Genomic DNA, 24,785 nt, shown 5'->3' with positions numbered 1-24,785 from the left:
ACATTATTAGGAAATGCCGAAAGTGTTCTTATTTTTCAAGGGCTCTCGGTCTCAGCCATGAGCGTGTCTGTTGTTAGTGCTCCGAAGCTGCATGTCCGCTCCGGTAGGACCTCTGTACAGGGGGATCCATCTCTCAGTAGTGTCCACTCCGGTAGGACCTCTGTGCAGGGGATCCATCTCTCAGTAGTGTCCATCTCCCAGTAGCCTCACAGCTAGGGAAGACAAGAAACCATCACATGTTTACCAAAAAAGTGTTTTCTTCACAAACTATCAACATTTGCCAACGTATCTTGTTAAAAGTATTTCTCATGTTGGCTATTATGTTTAATGATCTGCTGCCACCTAGCTGTGAGGTCAACATTCAATGACAGTAATTAGATATTTCAAATAATTGTTACAGTATATACAAATTCAATCTAAGTGTATTTAACATTTGAGTGTGTGTTATCCTTTAGTGTATAAAATGCCCACATTCAGTTTCAAAAACATATAAACATGCATCCACCTCAAATACAGTAGAAGCACTGCAAACACAGGGACACAGAGGAGCGTGAGAGGAACCAGAACAAACACCCAGAAGCTTGACAAAACAAACCACCCATCACACTTCAAGAGCCATTTAACCCCACCGGACATTGCCATGCAGCACAGTACAGTACAGTACAGACACACATAGTGGCCAGTCTAAGACATGTTTTCACACAGATTAGTAGTCAGGGAATGGAGCTCCTCAACAATGTTAATGAGGCTGTGGACAGAACAACACACAAGTCCACTCTGGCGAGACCAATTACTTACTGAGCTAAAACCCCTCTGAGTCAGACCACTGTAGAGAGGCCTATTGTTATATGAGAGGTCTTGCTCTGGCAAAAACAAAACAACAAAATGGTGGTGAGAGAAAATGAGAGGGGGCAATGGCTGCAATGTTGTTTTGTATATTACCTTTGCACAAGGTGGTGATAGCGGCCTGTGTTGGGTTGAGTATGTAAATGTGTGAATGAACAGAATCACTATTGCCTCGTGACAACTTAAAGATTTGGTCCACTTCAACAGCAATGGCACACGAACAGAAGTAATCAAATCAAGTAATCTTCAAATCCTGCCAAATATGAACTCCCTCATGGCTGTGTACACTATCCTACCTGTTTAGAAGGATGTGACTGTGTCAAAACAAACACTCACTGCTGTGATGAACTTGGTGCTCTGGGGTTGGAGCTCTTTGTCCTTCTGGAACAGGGCTGTAGGGCCCATGTGAGAGAGTGTGGAGGGAGGCGTGGACGAGCACAGGTAAGAGGAGGAGTCGTTGGTGAAGGTGTCTATGACGATGCTGGGGTGGCCTGGTATGGTGAGGGTACTCAGCCCTGTCACACTGTCGCTGGAGGTACACTGGGAGGATGTCTCCGAGCTCTCCGTGACTGATGGACAACACAAAGGAACAGGAGTTGACATGAATATAGTTTCAGAAAAAAAAAAAAATCTCTCAGTGTTAAGAATTATCCCATATCTGAATTGGTTAGAATCAGACAAAATAGTTCAAATATTTAAAACAACAATCTTGATTGTGGGGCGCTTAGTGGCGTAGCACACTAATGCGCTTACCACGTAATCGCAAGGTTCCTGGTTCGATTCCGACCCTCAACCTATCTTGCATGTCATCCCTCCTCTCTCTCCCATCCTTCCTGTCAATCTCTACTGTCTCTATCCCAATAAAGCAGAAATGCCCTAAAAAATATATTCAAAAACCCCCAATCTTGATTGTATTAAACCTCTTCAGCTGTGATGTGTTAGCTGTGTTAGAGACATATTGAGAGAACCCTGGGTGTGTCACCCATCGTTATCACTCACTCATAGAGGGCTGGCTCCCTGTGTCCTGCTCCAGCTCGTCCTCCTCAATGCAGTCGTAGGGCCAGTGGCCGAAGGAGGGGACGCTGCCCAGGGGGTAGGGGTGAGGGTGGGGGTGTGGATGAGCAGGCGAGGGGTACAGGTGGAGGTTGAGGGAGCCCAGCAGGGAGGAGGAGGACTGGCTGCTGGAGGAGGAGGTGCTGCTGTTGGAGATGGTGGAGTGAGGCCTCTTAAAGGGGGTGGAGTGGTCAAACGACGACACAGCGATGGACGCCCTGGTCCTAGACTCTGTGCAGGAGAGTGAAAATACACTCCACAGTCAGTATTGCTGAAAATTGGGTGAGGAATAATTTGGATTAGAATTTCAAAAATTCCCATGGTAGCTACAGGCAGTCATTAGAGGATACAGGTATTATGGAGAAATAATTCCTGGTTTGCTCGATGGAAGAAAAGTAATTTGATTCTGAATGCTAGCAAATGAGTTCACTTTACTTAATTTGGTTAAAGTGGTTGCATCGGAATGTCAGTTCAGAAATCGGCTTTGATTCCTTTAATTGGGTGTGTTAACTTCAAAGACCTGCTATATCTGACATCCAAAAAAACACCTGCAGAAACAAGTCCAGGCAGCCTCTATTTTACCTCTGCAAACATAAGACTGACTCTGCACATGAGACCTGCCAGAATATGAGGGTAGATGAAGTCTAAAGACGTCTTTGACTATGTGAGAGTGCCCACATATTTCACAGGGGAAAAAAAAGAAGTAAGGGCTTAAAGGAAGAACAAAGGAAAGGTGCCCGGAAATGATGTGATGCTGTGTTTTGCTATCTTTAACTTGACAATAGGCTCCCATCCCCGTTGTGAGAAATGTGTGAGTGTATCCGGGCTGCACTCAGCAGGGATTTACTATCAGGCTTTCTCATCAGCAGCTGCATTAGCAGACGTACTGTTGAAAATCACACCCATCAGACAGATCCAAAGGAATCAAGGTGTTACAGTGAAGAGCATAGAAATAGAGAGAGAGGAGAGTTACTGTATGGCTAATATACACCACTCACCTGACCCCTTCATGAAGTAATCAATGGCTCGGTCACTGATGGCTGCATCACTAGGTTTGATATCCATGAAAGGCTTGCTGCCAATCCCCATGGAGACCATCTCCTGCATGCGCAACTCTGCATTCAAAGAATAAACACGTTAAAGGACACTGAAAATTGCTATTTCTGAAAGTCATACACCCACAAGGAGTTTCACATTTAATGTAAAATCAACAGAAACATGCTTTCCAGTATGGAATGCTTTCCAGTATGTCCAACCACATGTACAAAAGCTATGTTGGAAAAGTTAAAAACAATACTGTGCGGTAGATTAGGTTGACTTTGACAAGAGTCAGACATGCTACCTCTAACGAGTAGTGTACAGAAGGTTATCATCACTGGATTTAAGAGGAAAGAGAGGATGACTTGTTGCAATGACCATATAAACCCAAAACAGGCATACAAAGGCAGCAATAATAAAGTACCCTCACACACAAGCCCTACAACCACATCCACACTGCTCTGACTCATGTTTTCTCACCCCTGTTTCTGAGCGCCTGCCTCCAGAGGATCTTGCCGATGATGGCGGTCCACACAGCCTTGACCTCTCCAGAGCTGGCCTGCAGGATGAACGTGTCCTGGGATTTCCTCCTGCGGAACCAGATCTCAAAGCGCAAGCCGCTGTCGCCCACGCTCTCAGTCATCCCTATCTCTGCTGTCTGGAGGTACATGGAGAAAAAACACATTTCACTGCTAAACAGGGGCTGCTATGATAACCTAGCTAACAGTGGTCGTACACTTCACAAAAAAATAAACAAACATCTCCGTCTGTCAAAACACTACAATAGAGCATAAATGTAGTCCTGATAACTAATATAATGATATGACTTTAGGTAGAAATTTGAATTATCAGTTTGTCTTGATACCTTGTATGACTGTTTGTAGATGTATATGTCATATCCTCCCTCTATCTTTTTGGTTTTGCTGAAGAGGATGAGGTCTTCGAATAAGAAGACGTGCCGGAGGTATTTCCTCCGTCCGCACCAGACGATGAACTCATCCTGGCACCGCAGCTGACCCTGCTCTTTTAGGTTCACCTACAGTACAGAGGAAGCCAGGGCATGTACACACATCAGAGAGAATACAATACCATACTGGGCAGGATGCTCAACTCAACACTGTATAGCTATAGTACACATACTGTAACTATTTGACACAATAAATTAACAATGACACTAAACACTAGCAAGCATTAGTCTTTATGATATTTTCATAACCTTTTAAGATACATTGAGTACATGACATCATACTGTTGACACTTCCCATATCTCTCTCTCTCTCTCTCTCTCTCTCTCCACCCCTTCCTGCTTACATCACAGCCGCGGATGGCATCCATGGCCAGCAGGTCGTTGCCATGGCGAAGCTGGAACTTGACCATTTCCTCGGCAGTGCGGAGGTCGCTGAGCTCCTGCTCCTGTGATTGGCTGCACTCCTTGATCAGGTCCTTCAGCAGCAGGGCGTACTTACTCATCCTCTGGATGGGCTTCAGCAGGTAGGAGGCCAGGTCCATCTTATCACCCAGCTCCATCTGCTTGTTCTGGAGATCAGATGGATGCATAGAGGAGGATGTGTGGGGATTCTGGTGCCACACAATGTAGGACTCTGCTGTCTTACACATGTACAGTAACTGTATAATGTTTGACTCATTCATAACTTACACATTCACAAATTGTTGATGTATTCCGTTTTCCACAAGATGGTCTATGGTCTTTATCATTTAACATTATGTTGTTGTTTTGTACATATGGGTTGAAGTTAAGGTTTTTGAACTGGGAAAGCTGACCCCTAGACCTGTTGTTTAGGATGGAATATAACCAGAGCCATTTCCAGACGCACCTTAAAGAATCCATTCCCATGGCTGATGAGCAGAGTGTCTGACTGGGGCTTATTCTTGCTGTAGAGAGCATACATTCCAAACTGATCCTCCTGCACACAAGATTAACAAGTTACGACACTGTCTACAGTAAAAGGTATACACACATTTCTACACGCTAGGCCAAACACTGAGAACCATTTCTCTCATGGGGGATAAAATACACAGGCCTGGTTTCCTTCAACTAGCCATTAGAATTCACCTTGACTTTGACTAAATTATCAACATTGAGGTAACGTTGTTTAGATTCAAGTGAGTTAGGAGAACACAAATCCTAACACATTTCTAAGTGGAAAACTATATTGCAAAAATAGTTACATGTAAATCACCCTACTACTGCAGATAAGGTTCATTGGGTTTCCTAAATACTATGTACATTAGCCTTGGGCCCTGGTATCTGAATGCGGCAAGACTCACGTGTCTGAGGAAGCAGCTGCTGATGGATAGGGGAGAGTGGGCGCACGACTCCAGCTCCTTCAGGAAGTACTGGCTGTGAAAGTCACACAGCTTCTCCATGTTCCCAAAGATGATGCTCCGCTTCCCCCGCAGGTCTTGAGGCAGGTCCAGACGCTCCATCTCAGGGAAGTAATGCTCCATGATGTAGCTGAGAGAGCGCATGTACTCCCTCTCTGTGGCGATCATCTCATCCATTATGTGCTGCACTTTGCTGTTGAGCAAACAGATACCATGAGGTTGGGTGTGAGGCGTAGGATCTTAAATCTGTGTCTTTATTGATAGCTTAAACTAACCTATAACCCATACTAATGTATAATATATGTATGTAAATATGTATTTTCACATCACCTAATATCCATATTAGTATTATTATGACTAATCATGACTCTTGAATAGAGAGAATCTTCCTCTGTGTTTAGCTCAGTAATATCCCAGCTCTGTTCTCTCACCTGCTCTGTTTCTTGCCATCTCCCTCTGTGTGTCTGGAGTGTTGCCTGGTGGGGGACGACATGCTCTGGCTGCGGCCAAGGGCAGGGCTCTTCACATCAGGCCGCTGCAGCTTCTTCTCCACTGACACGTTGTTGGCCACCTCCAGCCCCTTGATGTACACACCTGTGTAGCCGTGGAGGTGGCTGGCGTCTGTGTGGCCGCCGTCCCGCGGGCTCATCTCGTAGCTCATGGTCTTCTTCATGATCTTCTTCAGCGGCTGCTTGCGGTGGTGCGAGGCCCCGGAGTAGACCGGCTCCGAGTGACAGGAGGTGGACGAGTCAATGGTGCAGTCACTGTCCGTGTCGTCGAACAGAGAGGGGCTCTGCCTCAGTTTGGTGTCACTGTCGGGAGGGAATGAGAAGAGGGCGGAGGAGGCGATGGAGGAGGATGGGCTCTTGGAGAAGGGACCAGCAGAGTGAGGCTTGGTGTCCTCATACTCCAGTGACGGGAGGGCCCTATTAGTCAAAGTGGGCAACTCAGGCAGACCAAGACTTCCTGTGGCACCATGTAGCTGTAGCTGCTCTGTGTGAGGGCTCTGTCTTTCAGCGGTCTCTAAGGGGGCTGTGTCCGCAGGTGTGGCAGCATCAGAGGCTGCTGCTGTGGCCTTGGTTATTGTCTCCTCAAGCTGCTGCTTGGTCTGCTGGCACTTGTGCCACAGGGCGTTCCACTGCTTGAGCTCCCGGGGGCTGTCCAGGGTCAGCACCATGTCATTGAGCGTGCTGAAGTTGTCCAGGGAGAACTTGGAGGCCTCTGCATGGTAGTCCTGTAGGATCTGTAGCACGGCTGGAGGGAGGCTGACACCACTGCTCTCCATGTTCAGCTGGCGGAAATAGTCGTGGCAGTGCTCCATCCACTGGTTAGCCTGCAGGGGGGATAATAGACAACCTGGTTTGGTTATATACTGTACATGCAACATTGATATGCAAAATCTGTATGGGTAGATCTAGGTTGTTGGACAGCGTTGTGAACAAGGATAATCACCATCTTCACAAACAAATCTCAAACTGTCATTCTGTTTTTCATTACAGCGTTCTCTCATTGACATTTGTAAAGCAGCTACAGGCCCAAAGTGTGCCAAGAAAACATTCCCCACACCATTACACCACCTCCACCATGAGAAGGTGTACAGGTGTTCCTAATAAAGTTCTCAGTGAGTGTATATCTTTGGACTTTTTGATTCTTAAAAAACTTAGCTTAGTTCAACTGTGTTATCCCATCAAACCCAAAATAAAAGCTTGTGATACGCGGCAGCTTGAACTAAAAGAATCAGCAGGTGTGTTTACCGAGTCATAGAAGTCGTATAAGTTGGTGAGGATGTCCAGCTGGGCTTTCCTCCTCTCCACACAGCCTAGGATGGAGCTCAGGTGCTGTTTCAGGTCCAGGAGGGCAGGGCTAGGTAGTTTCTCCATGGACTCTCTTACCAGCTGCAAACCCAGCTTCTGCCGGTGCTGTGGAAAGAAATTAGTGATGAGTAAAATTATGGGCGGGGTACAATATCAAACCATGAAGTGGTGCAAAGATAATGTACTGAAAATGTACAGTCAAATTGTGTTACTGCCATTTGATATCAATATTTGACTGTGACAGCAACTTATAATTCAGTGTTTTTGCTGACAATTGTTTGTTTATGATCAAACTTTTGTTTATGATCAAACACTTACTGTTGACTCCTCTACAAACTGGTCCAAACTCTGCCTCATGTCTTTGATCGTGCCCAAGGAGAGAGTGAGTGAGTCCAGGGGAGCAAGGTGCTTCTCTCCCTCCACACTGAACCACAGTTTAATCTGGGGAAAAAGGCAGATTGGGATGTAACACAGGCTTCTGTACAATAAGATGACATACAATGCATTCTCAGATATCACTTTGAATGTAGTCAGTCATTGAGGATCAACAAGTAGCAAATGAGCAATTAGTTCATATAATAAGCCAAATATTCAACATCACAGACTAATATGTCAAAAGATAACTTATTTCCTGAAGCAGTAGACTACCTGATCTGTCTGTTCTTCAAACTTGCGGACCTCCAGTAGGCTCTCTAATTGTTTCAGAGACTTGTTGGACAGGATTACCAGCTTATGGACCTCCTCATCTACCTGGTTATACAGTGCATTCACCATGTCCACTGCATCCCTGGTTGAACAAAGGAGGAGCAGAGAGCAGAGGGTCGGCAAAACAAGGGCTGAAGATTGGATGAAATGAAGACTTCACAAAGGGTTTATACATAACCTCTGAACCTAGAGAGACAACATTATGTGAGCCTTATTTTTGACAGGAATGATAAACATTGGTATAAGAACTGAATGTAAACATTGCCCTTTGATCTGATCATACCTGTAGTTGTCATTCTCACAGGCCTCCTCCTTCCTGATGCGGGCCAGGACAGTTCCTCCTTCTAGTCGGAGTCTGTTCAGATGTGTGTCGTCCAGCACACACTTCATCAGGCTTCTCTGCTGCTCAATCACCTCTGACACCTCCTGCATCAGACACAAACACTGTGGTTTTACACACACACACACACACACACACACACACACACACACACACACACACACACACACACACACACACACACACACACACACACACACACACACACACACACACACACACACACATACACACACACACACACTGACCTGCACTCATGCCCTGAATTGACCCTTTACCAAATCAGTTTCTGAAGTGCAATAAACAGGATGATGTGATACATTTATCAACTTGATTCAAACTGTTGTAGGATAAAACATTTGTTGCTAGAGGACAGTGAGTCGAGAGGAAGAGCCATTGTGTGTCAATAGAGACATGCCCAGGGGTCTGACCTTGGAGGTCTCCAGGTTGCCGCTGTTGCTCAGCGTAGTGATAGAACTCTGCAGGGAGGAGATGGCCACACTGCAACTGCTGGCAAATGGCTCGATTTTCTGTGAGAGACCGGAGGTGGAGAGGAAAACGTAACAGTTCAACAAACAGTTCAACACAATGTAGCTGTTTTGCAGATTGGCCTTTCAGTGTTGATTCAGTGGAAGCAATGAGGTTTTTGATCTGATATAAATAAATTACCTGACATCATAACGTATGACAATAGACATAACCTACTGTACTACAATTGATTGCTACCTGTCTGAATTGGATCCAGTGGTTGTGGTCATAGTGGAAGGTGCCCTCCAGGTCTCGTGTGAGCTGAGTGGAGTCGATGTGCTTCACTAGGGCCTTTAGAGACGTCAGGAGCTCAGTCTGGGGAACAGAGGAACACAGCCACATACTCATACTGCACTTTCTGCCTCAGATACACTATAATTATTCACTTCCTGTCCATGACTTTGGCTCTTAAAGATATCAATATACCAATACTGTATATCTATGTCATGGCAGTACATAAATATGTATTAGGAATTGTACAATAGGAACTTCAAATCTGATACAATACAAAATGAAGGGTACAATACAACATAATAGGTCGATTACAATGATTCCAGACCTCATGATGAAATATGTCATTAATGACTAATTGTGCTGTCATAACGGTCTAGATCACTCTATTTAATCAAGACAAAAAATCAATCACAATAATTGATCCACATTTCATGTTGCTTACAGTAGGGATCCAGATGTAATACTTTAACTCAGTACTGGACCGAAACTCAGATCTGATCTCATTAGATATTGCCTGGCTCTGTGATGGATGTTTTCACTTTACTGAGGTACATTCTCCACCAGTCAGGCATGCAGCTTCATGTAGACATAGCTCAGATACTCTCAACGCTCCAGGACCTGACACGCTGCTAGTTTGGCCTTCTCACTCAGGTCAAGGACATGACATTGACATGCTGTTACAACAGTATCACAACAACAGCCTTGGTGACTCAGAATAGTATTTCTGAAGTTGGAGATAATTGTGTATCTTTTCCTTCCTGATGTAACATTACGTTATTAGTCCTTGTGGAACAAGCCAAGATTGTTGTTACAAAGTCAATGGGAAAAATACTCCCAAGATATGAGACATTCCACAGACCGTGTGGGCGTACTTGGGAGAACAATGTATTCCCCCTGATGACAAAGATCGAATACTGTAGAAAAACACATGTGTTTACTGTACTGTAGTGTATTATCACTACATTTGACACACTACTTAGCATAATTGATTTCTTTAATTACCTGTACAGTAATCTCTCTCTCAGGCTTGTTAGCTGCCTCCTTGTCCACAAGTAACAGAACTGAGTAAAGTGCATTTGGTAATGATGCCTGCGGAAAAGCATCAAAAGCAATTTCATTAGATCAGTTGAAATAAACAAATGAATAAATTAAAGTCTCTGGGGCGGTTTCTCGGAAACAGATTAAGCCAGTCCTGGACTAAATCACACTTACAATGGAAAATATCCATTGAGGTTGCTTTATAGTCTTAGGCTTAATCTGTGTCCAGGAAAACCGTCCTCTGAGTTGATTTTTTTTTTTTTTTTAAATACACAGTGTTTTCATAGAAAACTTGCCACCTCTTTTGAAAATAACAAGCAAGATGATCAAAGGCTGTGAATCACAAAATCTGTTATTATCCATAATTTATATTCATTGGAGGGCTACAGCATTATAAAATCTGGCGGTTTGAGATCAGTAAGTAACTAATCATCATAACATGATAACTCCTCATGCGCCTGCTGTTTGCAAGCTGCAGCCAACGCCATCTCTGTGTGTGGTAAAACAGACAAGTGAGAACAGGCCTTCACACAAGCCCTGAGGCCAGCCCTTCTGACGAAAAATGTGATGAGCTAGTCATGCAAAATTCAAAGTGCATCTCTACAGTAGGTATCAAACATCTCCAGAGAATGGGGAAGGAAAACAATAGTAAAGAAGGTTTGAACACTACTAAAGAGTAATGACAGTGAAAGAACATTACGTTATCCCATAAAACATTGTAAAGGACAAGGGGGGGCGTCAAACTCCCCGGGGGCGTGTTTGGAGGTGATTGCATATTTTCCATTCGAGGCTCACCTGAAGTTCAGACAGGGATGAAAACAGGGCTGGACTTGGTTGTTGTCTCCTTGTGTCCACAAGAACCGTGAGGCCTTGATCCCGCCTCTCTCTCCTGAAACCAGGAATAGTGTGTGTGAGTACAGTGTGTGAGAACCACTCAAAATACAAGATACTTTTATTGCTACACAACCGAGGTTGGTGGACTCTGCATGTACAGCAATGAAGACAAGACAAGACAATAGAGTACAAAATGTATACTACAGTACATTTGAGCAACACCATGGCATTCTGTTCAGTCTTAGTGAACTGAGTTACTATACTGACTCAGTTACTATACTCAATGTACTTCCTATTTGTAAGGTATTAACAGTAAGCCTGGATGGTGTCAATGTCAGCATGTGAAACCTGAGTGGTGGTGCCTCACTTACCGGAGTGTGGAATAGTAGTAGCCCAATAGGCAGGTGAGGTCTTTGGCTGTGCAGCTCTCACCTGCCCATACCCTGCCCCGCGTGCACACCTGCAGCACGACCCGCCCACTGCGGTCTCTGTTTCCTGGAAGAGAGAAAGAGAGGGAGAAGGGGGTCAGCATGTCATACACATACCCCCACACGCCAGTACTGGCAACCTAATAATCTTCTCTGTCGTGATTACAATAAAGACTGACTAAGCTGTACTGTAGTGTCATTTCATGTTTACTCCCACATGTATGAAGCTTCAGGCAGACATTTTGAGCTGTGTCAAATTATAAGACTGTGTGTGAATGTTCTAGAACGATATGAGGCTATTGAATGACTTTGTTGGATCAAATGTGTGTAAGAGGAGAACACACGCTACGTTGCGTGACAACCTACAGGGGACACATGACACATGCTAATGATAGACATGTCACTTTCACTCGTCACCCACCAGGTAAGACGACGGCACCAGAGGCCAGCAGCTCCTGGTTGACCTCTGACACCAGTTTGGGGAGGTGTGAGTTACATTCAGGGGCTGGACCTGACACTGGGGCAGACAGTTGGATGAGAACTCCGTTGGCAGGTTTGAGGGTGTGAGTGGCCTCTCCACCATGGCTGCTTTGCTTGGTCTCAGTGCTGATTTCACCCTCATGTAGCCCTGCAGGGAAAGAAGACAACACACGTATTAGTATCTGTGGTGGTTCAATTTACAGTACATGTATTGTTCACACTGACATAGGATCGGAAGGTTAGCAGATGGCTTCTAAATCAAAACAATCTACAGCCTGAATACAAATGTGTATACAGTCCAGGTTGCGATAATACTGCCTGTGGGATGAGATTTATTAAAAACGACCACAAAATGACAGCAGACAGACGTCTACTGTGTCAATAATTATTTGTGGTTACAGAGAGTAAAGATTGATAATCTCTCTCAATTATCTCTTGCTTATCTGTCTTATGAAATCAACCAACGTTAATTAGGGCTAGCTGACAGGGGGAGGCCGGGAGGTGAGCAGGGAGTGCTCCAATAGTGACTCTAGACTTAGTCATCAGTGGGTCCAGGTGTTCTGTCTGACTCACAGATAGTGCTATGGGTAACTCCAGTGTGCATCAACAGCCTCCTCCAGCTCAACACCCCCCCCCCCCCCCCCCCCCAAGGCCCAGTTGACAGGAATGCTGCTCCTGACATTCCCAACTGGTACAGCTATTTACAGACCTGCTCCCATCCCTGGGGCAGGCCACGAAGCTGCCAATTCTCACATTCAACATGCAAAGTGCTCTCTATCTTTCTCTCCTGGCAGGAGTCACTATACCAAAGCCAAGGTAACACTAGCAGAGACTGTGTTAAAATCCCAACATGTGGTGTAGTTTACAGGACACCACAAATGCATGCAACTGATTGTTTATGGTGCACTCATAATTGCACTCATCAACTCATTAAAATAATTAATCTTTGTGTTGTATGGTTTTGGCTATGAACATCCCTTGTTAGTAAGTTAGTAACAACAATCATGGTCATCAATACCTGGCAGAATGAGAGCAACAGAGGATATGGACATGGGTGGACGTAAAAACCTGACAAGCTATTGTTCAACAGGCTTTGAGGAGTTCATAGAACTTCAAAACGTTTATGTGGGAGACAATGTATAGGATGACTGAACTATGGTCAACACCCACCTGGTGGGTGTTGTATGTATCTGTTTAAACGGTCTCTGGCCCCCCTGCATTGTCCTGCCCTGTCCTGTGACACTGACCCCTCCCAGCTCAGCCCCCTATTGTCCTCAAATACTCAATGTACTTCCTGTGTGACTGTGTGGCGGCGCTTCTGTTTGCTGCATGCTTCCTAAATTGCTTTGTTTTGAGAGGAAGTGAGAAATGTAGAGCAAAGCCTTTCCTGCATTGTGCTGGGTAAAAGCCCGTTTGTATACAGCGTTTGACACCATTTTAAGCCATCAATGCAGGGGCCAAAAAGATGTTTAGAACAGATTGCTGTGAGAGAACGGCCTGTATTTATTGATGACTGGCAAACATAGATGGAATCACAAGGGGACATGATGTAATGGTCCAGCTATTACACTCTCACATCATGGGTAATTCAATCCCCTCGCAAAGCCAGAGTGTTTGTTGTCAGAACAAAGTCAGAGCCAGTGCTGGTGGCTCTCACATTTCTGAGGTGAATGGATCTTATATAAGCACAGGTATAGTTTTAAAGCTTTTCTTCTGCATCCCCAGTGGCTGACTGGGGCACAATGGAACCTATTGTACACAAGGCAAACCATCTGTCTGGGACCAGAGTGGTCCCAAGTCCAAAACTCACTGGAAGGCAATACTGGGTTCTGGGTACCCCTGGTTGGTTACAGGATCCTCTGGGGCTTCCTGTTCACACTCAATGGCTCTATGTTTTCACTGTGGGAAAGTGGCTTAGCTATACTTGTACCGTGATGCTAACTCTTAGGTAATCAGTGTTGTGGGAAATATTGAGTACTGTACAGTTGTAGGGTTTGGGTTGTGGAATAATATATTATATTAAGTACATTGGAAAACCTGAGAGGTCCCATTCAGTTTACACTAATAGTGAACAAAGCTCACACCTCTGGCCAGGACCGCCTGGTCTGTGTCATTTCAGAGGGTTAAATAAACTCACTCACTTTCCACATTTCAATACCCGGAAGAGGTTGCGCTAAATAAAACAGCATGATTCCCTTGGTGACACTTTCACAATCCAACTCTCCTGCACTACCCTGTACAGAACAACACACAACAGCGGATTCACAGAAGTAAAGAAAACAGAGAGTGTTCCTCTGCCTCCTACACCGCCACGCCTGAACTGGGGGTACACCCCTGTCTCCAGGGTAACGCCATAACCTGTCACCAAAACATGCCAAAATACACACACTGCATGGTCTTTGAAAAGGCAACCAGTCCTCAACAATAAATTCAGCACTTGCGAATTACAAGCTGTCTTCTCATATCAAGTTAGAAAGTCCAACTTCAACTCTGTGACTGACTGGCTGGCCCATCCTCTGCTGCAGGTGATAATTAGACACTACAGCAGTAGGGAGAAACCACAACATTAAATCTGTCTGGAAGCAAACCTGTTTTTTCAAGCCCTGAGGCAATATCATTTGATATGGCAGAGCTGATTGAGGGGTGTAATGATTCAATCTCAGTGGGGTGTAAACCCAGAGAAAATGTTTTGCAGAAACTGAAGACTTAAGAAATCCTATCATCTTACATCATCATCCTTTTTGTTTAGACAACATATCTTAGTTGATGAGAAACACACTGTGAAATCAGTATAAGCTTTCACCTAATTTGAACAAAATATAATTACTTCAAGTGGGTCCATTTCATGGAATGGTAAATGTGAGAAAAGCAGTTCTGCTTAATATATAAGTTATGACGGCTCCAACATAGTAGTTTTAAGTTGTTTCCAAACTGAAAGTTATGAACTAATCATAATTCTTGAACGATGTCGGTACACACCTGACTCCTCTTTGACACTGCTCCTCCTCTCTGTACCAGGGAATGCTGCCTCCAGATCCAGCTTGCCAAAGCGGAGAGCATAGCCGTTCATCAGCTTCCTGGGAGAGATGCTGCCCGGGCCCCCAGAGGAAGAGCGTGCCCTGTGACCTTTGACCTGGGCCGCCTTGTTAGTCCTCTCCAGAGATTTGGAGCGCCTCTCTGCCCTGCTCTCAGCATTCCTCAGCCCCCTCTGCAGGTAGAGAAGAGGTGTACTGGGCCGGGAGTCGTCTCCCACCAGCCAAGCCCTAGCCCCTAGCCTCCGGGCCAGGTGTTCCCTCGGGGAGGCGCGGGTGTCAGGACTGCTTCCTGGTGTCACTGTGTCCTCTCTGGGGCTGAGGCCTGCTCCATGCTCCAGGCCCTCTTCCAGGATCAACTCAGAGCTGGAGCCCAGGTTCATGGGGTTCTGCAGGGCCTCCATATAAGACTTTCTGAACAGTCTGCGGGTCTCAAAAGCCGCTGAGTCCCTGGGGTGGCGTCGGCGGGGGCCGGGGTTACTGAGGTCCGTACTGAAGGACAGGGTCCTGGCCCTCTCTTTCCCTGTGCCCTCCTCCCCCTGGCCCATACTGTCTGTCTTAGTGCTGGTTGTAGAGTGGAGGCCTGTGTCCTGTGGGGCCCTAGTGCTGCTGTGCTCCATGTGGGCCCTGCTCAGGGTGGCGGGCTCTGAGAAGGTGGAGTCAGCCCCCTGGGAGTGCAGGGACTCTCTGGAGCTGCGGTGGCTGTCCAAGGTCCCCGTGGAGCCGCTGGTGCTGCAAGCGCTTAGCTGGCCCCGGAAGCCACCTCCGCTGCGGCGTGCCTGCATGATGGCGTCAGCGGTGCTGCTGACGAACAGAGGGTTGACCACGTTTTTCCACGGCGTCCTGTACACGACCGTGCCGGTGGTGAGCAGGCAGTTTTGCAGCGGGTGTAGGTTGCGGTCGTGCGTTACATTCTGCAGGAAGTCAGCGGTAAAGACACTGCCGTACATGCTCTCTGCGATGGGGATCTCTGCAATGGCCTGCCCGCTGACCGACAGGCATTTTATCACCAGCTTGGCGGCCTTGCGGCCCAGAGGAACCACCTGTAGGTAGAAGTCTCCCTGCTTCAGTCGAACTTTGTGCAGAGGGGCGAGCTGCAGGACCACCTTCTCGTGAATACAGAGGGGCCAACCCTCATGATAGAACAGCAGGCCTCGGAACCGCACCTGAGAGAGACAGAGAACTGAGAGTCACTCACCACTGCAAAACAATATCACCTACATCATATTTCTGATGTGCACAATTGCTTCAGCTAAAGTATCATGTGTTGAGTGTTCAGTTACACTGGTACAAGTAGAGTGTATTTCAGTTTGTTCTAACATATGTTTAACTTTTATGGAGAGGCAACCTCTTTTTATAGGACCTCAGTGAATCATCACTCTCTTTCACCCGTCAATCTAACGAGCTGATTACTCATAATCCTGGAACAGAGAAACCTGCCTGATCAGGCCTGGTTACTTAGCAACCACCACAGAAACCCTAACCATGACACTATCATACAAAGAGCACCCTAAAGCACATTAACAGTACTCAAAGTTTGCCCTCTGTTATGTATTTATCCATTGGCTCGCTGTAAACGTGAAGTCAATCATTGAAAATACAGTGTTACACACAAGACTCACTGATAATTGCTGACAATACCAAGCCTTTCATACACCGCAAGCTATTTCTCAGAGGCTGGGCTTAGTTAAAGGCTGGGCTAAGTTAGGGTGAAACTATTGCTCTATGGCTATCGTCACAGTGTAATCATTGCATAGATGAATACAGAGGAATAAGGTTTCAGGACTTTGGTCATGGGGCCCTAACCAAGACAGCAATCAAAGCTTGTGGGAGCCAATATTAAATTTCAGCTAGGACCCCAGAGCCCATGGCAGGCTCTAAAGCAGACCACAGTTTCCTCTCTGTTTCTCTCTATTCAGAGCAGGATGGCTGGCTCTCAGCTTGTTTTCTGAACAATGATGAACTCTGTCTCACTGCGTTATTCCCCCACCCTCTCCGAAAAGATGATCCCACTCATATTCTCACATTCTCTCCGGCTCTCTTCTGTCTTTGAGATTCTCATCACTGCCTTGCATTATCTATAATAATGTGTATTATCTTAAATTATAAGTGTTTAAAAACAGTAATTGAGTAAATCTGTGACTCCATGATCAGACTTTGTACTCTCAGCTTCACATTAGACTTGGGCTTTTGGTTTATTTCTCCTTCAGAGCCTTTTTCTTTGATCTTTTTATCTGTCTCTCTAGTGGAACTGAGCATCTCCGTGGCTCCGGTAATTCTGCATGCAGGAAATCTTTGAGGAAAGGAACTGGCAAATACCTGCCTGTGTCTCAAAATAATTCTCATTCAATTCATAATAGTTGGTCTTGAACTTTTGTTTAGGAGAGTATCTCCTCCCTCTCTTCCGAAAACATTCTCTATACCACTCTAAATATAGCAGCGGTCCCTTTTTTTCCACTTTAAAGAAAAGCAACACGACATAGACTTCTCCATCCTCTCCATCTCTCCCACCCACTCACACATGTCTCCTGTTGGATGCTCTGCAGGATCCTCTTAGCAGGAAGCAGGAAGTCGATGAGGCAGCGAAGGCCGTCACCACGGTACTGCCTCTCTACCACACTGAAGAGCTGCCAGAGGACGGTGGCAGCGGTGGCACTAAAGGGCTGGTAGAGGGCTGAGAGGGTGCTCTGGATACAACTGTCCAGAGACTCAGAGTCCTGAGAGAGAGAGAGAGAGAGAGAGAGAGAGAGAGAGAGAGAGAGAGAGAGAGAGAGGTGAGTTAGGAAAGGTTGACGTGACAACTTATCTTATGTCCTTTAGAAAATATGCGGGTGGAAAGTAGCTTAAGGCCATGCTTATTTTGCATCCAGCTTCTTCTGCACATGTAAGAAGTATCATGTAAATATGATATGGTCAACACATGGTCACAGTGTCCCTGTTATGTTTTTTGTTTGTGCTGTAGGACCTTAGAGCTGTGACTTCCTGGCCTGTGGTAACATTCCGGTTATCTGGACACACATGCACGCACGCACGTACGCACGCACGCACGCACGCACGCACCCACACACACACACACACACACACACACAGCTACACACACCCACACACACACACACACACACACACACACACACACACACACACACACACACACACACACACACAGCCAGGAAGTTGTGAGGTCAAAAGGAAATGTCCGCCATGATGGCTTTTCCATTAGAGATAGGGGAAACACCTGTATGAGTGACGTCATCGTCGGCGGACACAAACACAAGGGTCGGAAAGTCCAGTCTACCCCAGCCCTGCATTGTATCTGTACATCAACGTTTTTTCCCTGGCAGTCCAGTGTCCGGAGATGGTGTAATTGAACCCTCTAATAACAATAATGTCACTGCTAACTATATCTGACCCTCATTGGACCTGTGACACCAAATATGTGTCCCTCACAGGAGTAGATGACAAAACACACATGGTGTTAGGTGACACCAAAATGACCTCCTCAGGGCTGAGATTAGACGTTGGGGATTGTTGTCTGTGTGGATGAGGATGCACTGGCCTGGAAGCCATGTTCACAGCTCTGCCTGTGACCTCCTCCCATAGCAGGCAGCCACTGCCAAGGCCACCCCCCTGCTGCCTGTCTGTCCTTCCCGAATGGAACACAACAGTGGAACACAGGCATCAGCCTCCACTGATAACCACATGGAGTAGATATAGCTGGAAAGCGAGGGAAAGTCCAACACAGAAACAATAGTGTGCTGAGGGGTGAAACTGGGAAAACAGTGGGATGGAGAGAAACACCTAAATGAAGAGGAACAGTGGAATGGGTGAGCTAACCCATTCTTGTCAGCCACCACCTTAATTACAATCTAGTATGATAGTCCATGATTCAGATTTTTCACATTGTTGGTTTGTTTTGTATTTCAGCAGCATTGTTTCAGAGAGTGACTCAAGTGTGTTGGTATACATGCCACAACTCCTCTACAAGGCAGCCATTGTTTCATCCGCCTCTCTAACTGCATGTACTGGTGCCCTCTGAAACAAAACGCCCACCTCCATTAGCAGTCTAGCTCTTAGTGCAACACAAATGTCTCTGGGCATTAGTCACTGTTGCGCCAGGGAGGAGAAGAATAACATGGCATTTATTGGAGGGAAGCTAACAATAGGAGGAAGGCCTTCACTACATGGTTTTAAACGGCGCAGAGAACCTGTTGTTTAGGTTCCCAGATTTATCAGAGGAGACTTTTGTTTGAGCAGCACTAAGAATCAGCTGCTCATTCAACCGGTTATACAGGGCCAACTGACCAGAGAGAATCCAGCCTTTCAAAAAATGACGTCCATATCTGCACAGTCCAAACAAAGATTACCACACACCCTTGAGCAATGTTTACATTTTAAGTGGCTGCAAAAAATACATCACACCCCTTCAAAACACATTGAAAGTCCTACCAAAAGGGAGTTTTTTAAATGTCTTTAGCCTTGAAAAAGTAAGTTCACCTGGCATGCCTCAAGAGAGGCGCTTTAGGTAGCAGCCAAAGCTAAACCTCAAGAGTGGGAGGCACTGTGATGTATGTGGTTATATGACTATAGCCTCACTCCTTCAGTGAGGACATAAGCAGATTGGGGTGTCCCACCCTCTTTGTCCCGCCCTCTCTGATCCCAGGTATTTACAGCAGGCTGTGTGAGATAGTGGTGAAACACTGGGCTGCTAATGAATGGATTTGGGGATCCAGGTGGGACACTGTTGTTCTTGCTTTCAGTAAAACATCTGTTTCAGAATCAAGTACAACAAACAATCGTAGAACACTAGGTTCGACTAACTAAACAATGCTATAAGCAAACAGAATGTCTTGGCTTTCAAAAATGTTCACTGATTAGTGTGCTACACCTTAGCCAAGGGGAAAATAGTGAAGTGTGTTTACCTAAAAGAATAGAGGTTACAGAATCCCTGTTTAGGGCACATGGACAAGGCAATAAGTTGTGTTTGAGAAATCCAGTTCCTCCAATTAATGAATGAATGGCCTCTGTTTTATGAGGAGTTGTGTTTTATGAGGAGGACTTGAAGTGCAAGTATGTATATCTAATATCATTACATTAAATTTAGTAAGTAATCTTCACAGTTCAGCTGCTGTGCTATCTCAGTTGCATTCCCATACAGACCTGTAACTCTGAAATATCTCTCCACTGCACCCTGTAAAATATCTGTGCCAGAGGGCAGGGAGAATGAAGAGAGAGAGAGAGAGAGACAGAGAGAGAGAGAGAGAGAGAAAGAGAGAGGGGTAGTAGCACCAGTCACATTTAGTGGGTCAGGGACACAAAAGGAGCTGCGCACCAGGCCTCCAGTGGAGCATGAAGCCACCAGGGGAGTGTAACACGAGAGCCCTGGAGCCCCCATACAGACAGCTCGCTATCCCGCTAACCGCTAACCCACTATTGAGCCCATAGGCCTCAGGTAAACAAAGGGCACAGGGTGCACAGACCTGCACTACAGCCCAGGTGCCAAGAGGCCAACAAAGGAGACTGGCGATACCCTCCCATCAAAGCCGGAGCAGTTTGATTCCCCTTTTGATCCACCGGTGGGAAATCTAATCCAGAAGAAGGATAGGGAGTGAGGGGGGGGGGGGGGGGGATGGGGTAACTGAAAGGGTGGGTGTGGAAGACTGTTTGGGCCAAACTGTGTGTGAGGTCTGTAGTTGAAAAGAGTGCATGGAAAATGACACAAATTGTGAGGCGCCTCAGATGGATCAAGATTTGGCACTTGGGGTAACTCTCCAGAGATTACATCCTCACCACTTCTGCTGTTGACTTTGACAGTGTTTGACTGTATAAATAAATAGTACACACACACACACACACACACACACACACACACACACACACACACACACACACACACACACACACACACACACACACACACACACACACACACACACACACACACACACACACACACACACACACACACACACACACACACACACACACACACACACACACACACACCCTTAGTGGATGATAACAACATACTGATGGAAGTTTGTAAAAAGACACTGTTGTCAATGTTATCTCCCAAGATAAACTTTAACCCTTTAAACCCACAGTAATTGTGTGACTAATACGACCAGGCCAGACAAAAGCCTGGGAGGCGACAGGAATTAGACAGACAATGAAGTGGGTCTGAACGGGGGGTGCTCAGTCAGTCAACCCACCTGTATCAATGCAGGTAAATACACATCAGCACACACCCATAGTATTTGATATACTGATTTGACACCTCAACTCGTAATGTATTTAACTTGTATCCCTCATAAAACTGAAATTAGCAGTTGGTGATGTACCTTTTTAGACGAGAAAAACAGCCATGGAAAACAGGAAGCTAATTTTCAGGCTGAAGGAGCTGGAAACTGTTTAGTCCAACAAGTTTGCTGGTGTGGTTGTTGGCTTGCCAGTGTAATTAGGTTTGCAAAATTCTGTAAGTTTCTGAAACTTTCTCAAACCATGGTATCTATGATAATTTTGGGAATCTATGATAACTTTGGAAATTATCAGAAATTGTTCTTAAAATACTACTCTGCAAATGTAAAATGGATTTTCTATATTACTTTTCTGTGTTCCAATCTTGTCTGTGAGTTGCAAGATGGTACAACATTTTGTTGTGCAGATTAAGTCAGAATGCTCACTAACTAGCTAACGCAAAATCAGACATGATGTTTCAGATCACGATGATTCTGATCATGTTTCAACAACAACAAAAAAGTGTTTCAAACCATATTTACAAAATGTTTTGTGTTTGAATAGTAATCTTGCTGGAAAAAAAACCCTATGGATTTAGAGACAGCATTGTAGTAGCAGTAGTTGCTGTCCATAATGTACATTTTGGGCAGCTTCCCACGTTGGTTATCAAAGTCACCTGATCCATATCATGGGGGCACTTGCTGACTTTTCCCTACCGGATGTAAACAACATGGGGCAGGATATTGTTCTCGAGCAACCAGTGACAGACTTAGTTGTCCCTATAGGAAGTTACATCACTACGCTCCGCATTGTTCACACAATGTATAGAGAGAGGCCAACCAAGAACAACACGGGAACGATGCTGTCTTTGAGGAGGAAACTGAGACTTAAAAGGGTTCCTGGGAAGCAAGGCAAGAAAAATATAAAAGCAATGATAAAAGTGATGCATTCGCTTTCTTCCAGCTTTGTCTAAAGGGAAGTTCTCATCCTAGGGTTTCGAAAATGTCCCTACTTAGGATTGTGTCCCTGCTTAAAGGGGTGTAGTGTAAAGTCCTGCTACATTGTGGGTGATTATGGGAATGGGAAGATGTTTGGGGTAGAGGGATTCAGTTTTTTTGTCACATAGGAAGAGCAGACTATGAGCAAGTTCAGTTGAACTCACAACTACACTGGAGTTAGTTGTAGGAGTATTACACACTACTTCTGAGTAATACTTTGAATATACTGATGCATGGGAATGTAGAACTAAAATCAATGTTAAAATACTATGATGTGAGGATGTTTAGATCAAATGCAGTCAAAACAATAACCTGACTACTGTAGCATGCATGTCACAATAACATGTCATCTTGCCTCTCCAAATGAGTTACACCTTTCCTTCAGGTCACCTTCACCTTCAGGGATTCTGCTTAGGCTACAGACCAGGACAGGACAAGCCTTCACACACACACACACACGCACACACGCACACGCGCACGCACACACACACACACACACACACACACACACACACACACACACACACACACACACACACACACACACACACACACACACACACACTCTCACACACACACACACACACACACACACACACACACACACACACACACACACACACACACACACACACACCAAAATACCAGCTGCTTAGTATCTGTGAAGTAACTTGTAACTTGTACCAATGTGGTCAAACTTGCAAGGTTGTAGGCAGCTATTCTAACAACCCCATAGGATAACTTCAACTGAACAGTGGTACTTCACTGACAACAAAATAAAACATAAATTCAGACACACATTTTTCAGCTCCTACCTTAATACTCAGATAGTTGTCACAGCTCCGGGATTTTGCTCGGGAGTGCATTTTGCGAAGTGACAGCATTTAGGTATGAAGACAAGCCCCAAACATAAATAAATAAATAAGCGACATTAACCACCCAAGGTAAAATCCAGTGTAAATCCAGTCAGGTTAATGAGGGCTGAGTCATTGCTATAGGTTTGGCATGTCCATAGCCATGCCAGTATCGTCCCTTTCTTTCTCCCTCTCCCTCTCTCTCTCTCTCTCTGTCCTGCAGTGCTAGGCAGCCAGTGTAAGACTAAACTCCTGTTGGAGCGTGAGAGAGGCAGCGCACTCTGTTCCCCGCTACCACCCCCCCACTCCCCCCCCCCCACTAACAAAACCCCCCGCCCCTCAGCTCTGCTACTGAAGCCTCTCCCAGCTGGATAATGCATACTGATGCAACTTCCCTTACCATTCAGAAAACACACTACCTGACCTGCACACACACAACAATACCCCCCATCCTCCCCCAGTGCCCGGCAGGGGTACAACTCTTACTAACTCCACTCCATCTAAACCCCCCCCCACATGACCCCCGACACCACCAACCCCCCTTTCTCCCGTGATGCAGCCTCATTGTCTTGACAATACAAATGGACTAGGGTTTCAGCTTATTCTGCTGCTTTTCAAAAGGAGAGAGGGGGGAAGAAAAGAAGACATCAGCATAGCATTGGTGGTTCAGGTCACCCACCATAATGGTGCCCCCTTAAATCTTGTCAGGGGAATACCTAATCCTTAAACTGGTCCTGACACATCACTGACATATGTAGGCCATCTCCTTAAATGAGACAGATGTGATGGGTTAAAAACGGATTACCGCTGAAAAAGACATACATCACCTTTATTAACAAGCTGATTAACATTGTGACTAATACATGTTTATGTTTTGAAGTGACACAAATATCAAAACTCAATCTGTCGGATATCGGACATGTCCCTTCACAATGAGGTTGGAGTTCCTATACTTTACTTGCCTTCTACTCTACTACTGAATTGACAACACATAAAAAAATGCCAACATAAAACATTTTTTTTAATGGAAATTGGCCACCAAGCTTGTTTTGTAGTGTTTTTCTGGAATGTCACAACTGACAAGGTGTCAAAGGTTCACATTATGCCCCTCCAATCAGTTGAAACTAATCCAAAACCTAAACATAGGGAATCCTTGTTCAGGAAAGCCTGTGTGGTGAGAATCAACACTGTGTGTCAACATGTGAAGATCGTATTAAACAATCCTAAGTAAACAAAGAGGTTAGTGAGGATGGGTAATGAGGTTGGGTTATATTTAGAGAAGGCACTGGATTCTTCTCCGACTACATTAGTCACACACAGCACCATGACCCAGGCAATGCAGACACGGGTACATGCAGCGTGACGCGTTCACAGTCCATTCATAGTCAGCAATTACTGTACCTGGGCTTAAACAAACATACTCACTGTGGAAGTTGATACTTGGGTTGTGGGACACAGACAGAAGAAAAGACAACTACATAGAAGCAATATAAAAGATAAAAGATCTAAATATGTTTGTTTCAAATCTAAAACTTCATAAAATGTTATCTCCTTGAAGATAACCTCAGACTCGCAATATTTTTGATTCAACATATTTCTCCCTCGAAAAACAAATTAAGAACCCCTCTTTTTCCCATCAGATAAGCATGTACAGTAATAACAAACCATGCCCTGCGTATCTCCCTCTCCCCCGTGCCGTGCTGGACTGGACTCCCAGGAGAGAGAGAGAGCATGAGTCTCTGGGCTCTCCTTTGGCCACTAGGGGAAGCTTCTGGCCTGTCTGTATTTATATTCTCTTGTTGATTTAGGAGTTTGCCTTATTGCACCGGGGCAAATAGTAAACATTAATCAGCTTGTTGGATCATTATCATATTTCGTAGTCAGGAAACTCTTTCAAATAAACCAGAATTATCATGTATATTTTGTGATGGTAGAAACAAACCTTTGTGCATACGTTTTGAGTAATCTGTCATTATGGAACAA

The 24,785-nt window shown here is 45.3% G+C and overlaps 1 protein-coding gene across 2 annotated transcripts; it reads right to left on the bottom strand.

Moving 5' to 3' along the window:
- Positions 1-45: 45 nt before the first annotated feature.
- plekhg4b (pleckstrin homology domain containing, family G (with RhoGef domain) member 4B) lies at positions 46-23,000 on the bottom strand. 2 transcript variants are annotated; one of them, XM_083679501.1, is made up of 24 exons: positions 22,764-23,000; positions 17,236-17,433; positions 14,664-15,882; positions 11,626-11,832; positions 11,148-11,271; positions 10,738-10,831; positions 9,907-9,993; positions 8,869-8,985; positions 8,574-8,672; positions 8,086-8,228; positions 7,746-7,884; positions 7,416-7,538; positions 7,038-7,202; positions 5,715-6,616; positions 5,227-5,476; positions 4,773-4,862; positions 4,249-4,473; positions 3,803-3,973; positions 3,418-3,595; positions 2,898-3,014; positions 1,846-2,130; positions 1,183-1,415; positions 799-863; positions 46-212 (listed from the first exon to the last, which is right to left on the bottom strand). In XM_083679501.1, exons 1-23 carry the CDS (start codon positions 22,830-22,832, stop codon positions 819-821), a joined length of 5,280 nt encoding a protein of 1,759 aa, XP_083535627.1. In that variant the 5' UTR covers positions 22,833-23,000; the 3' UTR covers positions 46-212; positions 799-818. The 2 variants fall into 2 exon arrangements, with proteins under 2 accessions (XP_083535627.1, XP_083535628.1); XM_083679502.1 differs by lacking the exon at positions 799-863 and having other exon boundaries at positions 22,764-22,999.
- Positions 23,001-24,785: the final 1,785 nt, after the last annotated feature.

This window comes from Argentina silus, assembly GCF_951799395.1.
Source record: "Argentina silus genome assembly, chromosome: 10".
In the NCBI taxonomy this organism is placed as follows: Eukaryota; Metazoa; Chordata; class Actinopteri; order Argentiniformes; family Argentinidae; genus Argentina; species Argentina silus.
The sequence above is the reverse complement of the archived record's forward strand: the minus strand, read 5'-3'. Positions and strand labels throughout refer to the sequence as shown.